Raw genomic sequence first — 4,504 nt, 5'->3', positions numbered from 1 at the left:
ATTATCTTTGTAGTTTTTGTCCTTTTTATCATAGATGACTGAATTTGCTGAAACAAATTGGATTAAGCGGTCCGCCATGTTGAATTTGACGTGTCAACAAGCTGCATCGTGATTGGTCAGAAGTGCTGCCGTCGCCGCGACGAGTTGGAAAAATCGACCCGGAGGCGAAAAAAATTAATGTCGCTTTTGGCGTCGCGAAATTACGTCGGCGGTGTGCAATGTATCATTGACAAGTTATTGGTTCGAAAAATATCATTGACGCGCGAATAAATCGCGCGTTAAATTCGCGTCCGGTGTGAAAGGGCCTTAATACTGTATGTATTGTTCTTTAGATACTGTGTTGACAAAGCTGCTGGCATGAAGACACAAAGTCCAACCACTGTGCCACACAAAAAGGTTCACTGCCCTTAAAAAACATTAATAAAACAGTCCCCTCATGCATGGATAGGCCTGCATTACAAAACACAGACTATAGTACAAATATTATTACTAGGTATTACATAGCTTTAACTAGGTATTACATAGCTTTAACATTATCATGGAGATTGTTCCTGTTTACCTTGAGGGAAGTCTGCCTCCAGGTCCAAGTTGGGCTCATACTTTTCCTCCTCTTCCTCAGAGCTGCTGCTGGAGGACTCCTCCGCTCCACACTCCCTCTTCACCTTCACTGGCTTCACATCTGAGACAGAACCACATAGGTCCTCACTGTCATTTGCTGCAAGACGTCTTCAAATAGAATCTTTGTGTTCAACAGCAAATTTTGTATCCAGGATATTGTTGTTGGAAAGAAAATGTTGTAGCATTTTGATTGAAAGTTTGTTGATGGTTTGAGTACAACAAAAATTTCATGCACCTCTGTTGCATCAGGGTGGTACCAGAATACTCAATAATAGATATGTATTACCCTTGGCCGGTAAAACCAAACTTATGAGGATATCTGTGATAGACTGGTAACCTGTCCAGGGCGTACCCTGCCTCTCACCCAATGTCAGATGGGATTGGCTCCAGCCCCCCCTTGATCCCTATTCAGGAATCTGTGGTATATATAATGGATGGATGATCACTAATGGTATAATTCAAACATCCAGCCTTCTCATGAGAGTACCTGGCCTCTGGTTCTCTGCAATCATCTCAGCCATGGAGAGCAGGTCAGCCTCCAGAGGGTCAGAGGGCACCTTAGTTTTCAGCTCACTGATGGTCTGGATGATCTGCTCTGCCCCCTGCAGGGTGGTGGGCAAGAACACAGGCACAGGGACCTGGACAGGACAGGACATAAAGCTTTTTGGTTAGCATTGAGATTATGTTGATACATTTCCCCTTATGCTGCATGGCTGAGATTTTTTTCTAAATTTCATTAACACATTTTCAACATTAAATCATTTTTCTAGACTTCAATTTGGACAGGTGCATTTGCTCATTCATTTTCAGAAGAGTCATTTTGAGCATTTCAACATTTATGATAGAGCCTTTTATTGTTTTGTAGATGGTAAAACCTTAACAAGATAAGCTTTTGCCTTTTACTTTGGAAAGTCCTTGTGTGTTGAGGCTCAAAGGGTCTTACCGGTACAGGAAGAGAAAGTGGCGTGGGAGTGATCTGGGCATACATATTCATGGGTATGGGGATGAATACGGGCACAGGTATGGGCACAGGAACATACTCCTTCTTCACACCATCTTCTACATCTGTGGACAGAGATATCATGAAGTAATGAATTCAAAGGGTGCGTCAACCTTTCTTTCTCAACCTCCACATAACTGTTAAGCAGGATCCAGGAGAAAACATCTCAAAAACACAAAAATGTCTCAATTCTACTACCTTACTTTGGCAAATTTAAGCTGCACATTGGTGTTCTGAACTGTGACTGTCTGCAGTTCACTGTATCTGTACAACATTTCTGACTTGAGTCCAGCTTCGTACTTTAACTGCACCATATCATTTCCATCTAACTTCGTTTCCTTGTGCAAACTATGCAATATACTAAAGATGTCCAAAAAGAAAAGAAAATTTTAAGCACTAAGTAAGACACTGCATTTACCTGTCTGTAGATGTTTGCTCTGCATATGCGGTTTGCAGTATGTAGCCTTGGTTAGCGTGAGCGGTTTGCAGAGCACTGCCTTGTTCTTAACATCTCTTACCAAGCTGCCTCCAGTGTACCCCACAGTTCCCTGGTTCACCAGCTGCAGCATGGCAAAATAAAAATGTGGATTACAAAAAAAGTGTGGCTCCTGTTCTTACAAAGGATCACTTACTATAGGTGAAATTAAAACAAATGATGGGGTCACTGTAAAAGCACATCTGACATAACAGGAAATATCAATTGGTAACAAAGAGGTTACACATTCCAGAGTGGATCCAGTACAGTTCCAAATGATTAGGCCACGAATTTAATTACATCTTTGCACTAAATGGACAGGAACAACTTTAGAGAAAGCAACAATAATGGATTCTAGCACACAAGCTGTTTGGGGGGGTCACGCTTTCATAATTTTTTATTTTTATTAAATGGAGTAATACTTTAGTAGGCTACCTCTGTGCTGTTCATATGACCTGTCCCTCCTGAACTAGATGGCTCTCCCACAGTAGTAGCACGTTGCTCTTGTACATCTCTCTCTTCCTGATCCTCTCTTGCTGCTTCACCAGCACTGGTTGAAGCCAGTAAATATTCGAAATGAATCAGTTTATCGTAAATAACACTGGTCGGACTAATCAGCTTTCCCACATGCACTTTTCAATATTCCCCGGGACTGACGGGGCAAACATTCAGCATCAGAATTTATGAACTAGCATTAACTTTATCCACTTGCAGAGCAGTCCACATCTATACAGCGTGCTGACCTCGGCAACAGCTGTATTCTAACGTTAGCTTAGCTAGTCTTACAAGCTTGCTAATAACAAAGAAGAGTTGGATCTCTGCAATTGATAGTGTTGTGTTACAAAAAAAAAAACTGAGGAGGAGCTGTTACAGTCTGCTGTCGAATGTTTGTGTGTATGAGATAGAAACAGAGCAGGGTACAAATACATGCACTACGCATGGCACTATACTGAAATAAGACAATATTTGAAATCAATACGTGGCGGTCAATTTTGATATTGTAGCGGCCTGTCACAAATAAGTCAATGTAGGGGAAAGACAGCCACAGGTTTACCAAGCTCTTACTTACCCCAAGTTTGGTCCCTTGCATTTCAAACCCTGTAATAAGGAGGATGAATAACGTCATATCTTTGCTTCATGAAGTCTGAGTGACACAAAGTAACATAAGCAGGCATTCATTCTTCAAATCACATTAATTCATGTATACTTTACCCCTAAAAAGCATTTTCAAGGATCAGTACACATGTGCTTAAGAGGGCAGACCTTAGTTCTTCCAGAGGAAACACACACACACACAGTTTGTACCTAGGGTTGTGTTTTCAGGGCCTTTCTGTGTGACCATGATGGGCTCGTTCTGCTGGCAGTAAAACTTCAACAAACACTCCTGGTCACAGAAATGCTTCATCTCTGTTCTCCACATCACAGACTCCGTCAGGTTGCCCTGCACCTTACAGCAGTCACACCGCGCTGCCTAGTGGCCACAAAGAGATGTTTACAGGAAGTTGACAAATTGAACATTAATTTTGCCATATTTATTTTGCATGTCAAAATAAAACATCAGTGACAACAATAGATACACTGAGTATGAACAGACCTTGTGGTACCAGTCGTCGAACTTCTTGGCACATGCTTCACTGCAGAAGTCCCGAGTCATGCCACCGAGCTGCCGAGTCAGGCCTCTCTTACACAGCTGGTTGCAGTGGTTACAGCTGACACACTTCAGACCTAACCGCTTGATAAAATCCTGCTTATATAACAACTTACAGCCTGGAAACAGCAACAGGTGGAAGCAAGGGAAAAAATAAAGATGATTAATCAACTAAAATGAGTCTCAACTGGAGAGAAGAGGATGAAAGATTAGTACCCTCGCTGCAGAAAGGCCTCTTGACCCCAGAGAACTTGACCATCTCGTGTAGCGTCTTCTCCTCTTGGCAGTACTCACAAAATGTCACAATACAGTGGAGTTTCTTGTAGTCCTCACAGCATGTCTTACTGCAGAACTGGTAGACTTTATCCTAAAAACAAACACTGAATAAATATACTGTATGTGTACTAGGTTTAAGATTGAATGGTGGTACAATCTGCAAGCATGAAATATTAGTACACAGAGCTACTTCAGCTGAAATAAACTGGCTTACACAGAGAATTTGACTGAACATGACAATTTTTTTCCCTGTCCATCTCTGTCCAGGTAGACCGGGGCTGGAGCTAAATATTTTCAATATAGGTTTATATATTGTGAAGCTAGGACGTGTTATTTTTGGTTTGAACATGATTGCAAATTCTGTTTATGGTATTTTACAATGCTATAAGAAAACAGTGACTGTGATAACTGTACATCAAAAGACGGTCTTACCTCCCACTCCAGAGTTTCAGGCTTCAGACTGAATGCTCCTCGACAGTAGTTACAT

The 4,504-nt window shown here is 41.6% G+C and overlaps 1 protein-coding gene across 1 annotated transcript in view; it reads right to left on the bottom strand.

Annotated features, from left to right (window-relative positions):
* Positions 1–4,504, bottom strand: part of zmym2 (zinc finger, MYM-type 2) — a 40,046-nt gene that overhangs the window by 9,600 nt on the left and 25,942 nt on the right. Inside the window, exons 11-20 of the mRNA XM_020618935.1 lie at positions 4,450–4,503; positions 3,958–4,108; positions 3,688–3,860; positions 3,399–3,564; positions 3,163–3,191; positions 2,529–2,711; positions 2,037–2,178; positions 1,562–1,683; positions 1,106–1,256; positions 560–679 (exon numbers count right to left, since the gene is read on the bottom strand). Of these exons, the coding sequence (XP_020474591.1) occupies positions 560–679; positions 1,106–1,256; positions 1,562–1,683; positions 2,037–2,178; positions 2,529–2,711; positions 3,163–3,191; positions 3,399–3,564; positions 3,688–3,860; positions 3,958–4,108; positions 4,450–4,503 (1,291 nt within the window). The remainder of the gene's footprint in view (positions 1–559; positions 680–1,105; positions 1,257–1,561; positions 1,684–2,036; positions 2,179–2,528; positions 2,712–3,162; positions 3,192–3,398; positions 3,565–3,687; positions 3,861–3,957; positions 4,109–4,449; position 4,504) is intronic.

The sequence above is a fragment of the Monopterus albus genome, unplaced genomic scaffold (genome assembly GCF_001952655.1).
Source record: "Monopterus albus unplaced genomic scaffold, M_albus_1.0 scaffold211.1, whole genome shotgun sequence".
NCBI lineage: Eukaryota > Metazoa > Chordata > Actinopteri > Synbranchiformes > Synbranchidae > Monopterus > Monopterus albus.
This window is presented reverse-complemented; position numbering and strand designations above follow the sequence as displayed.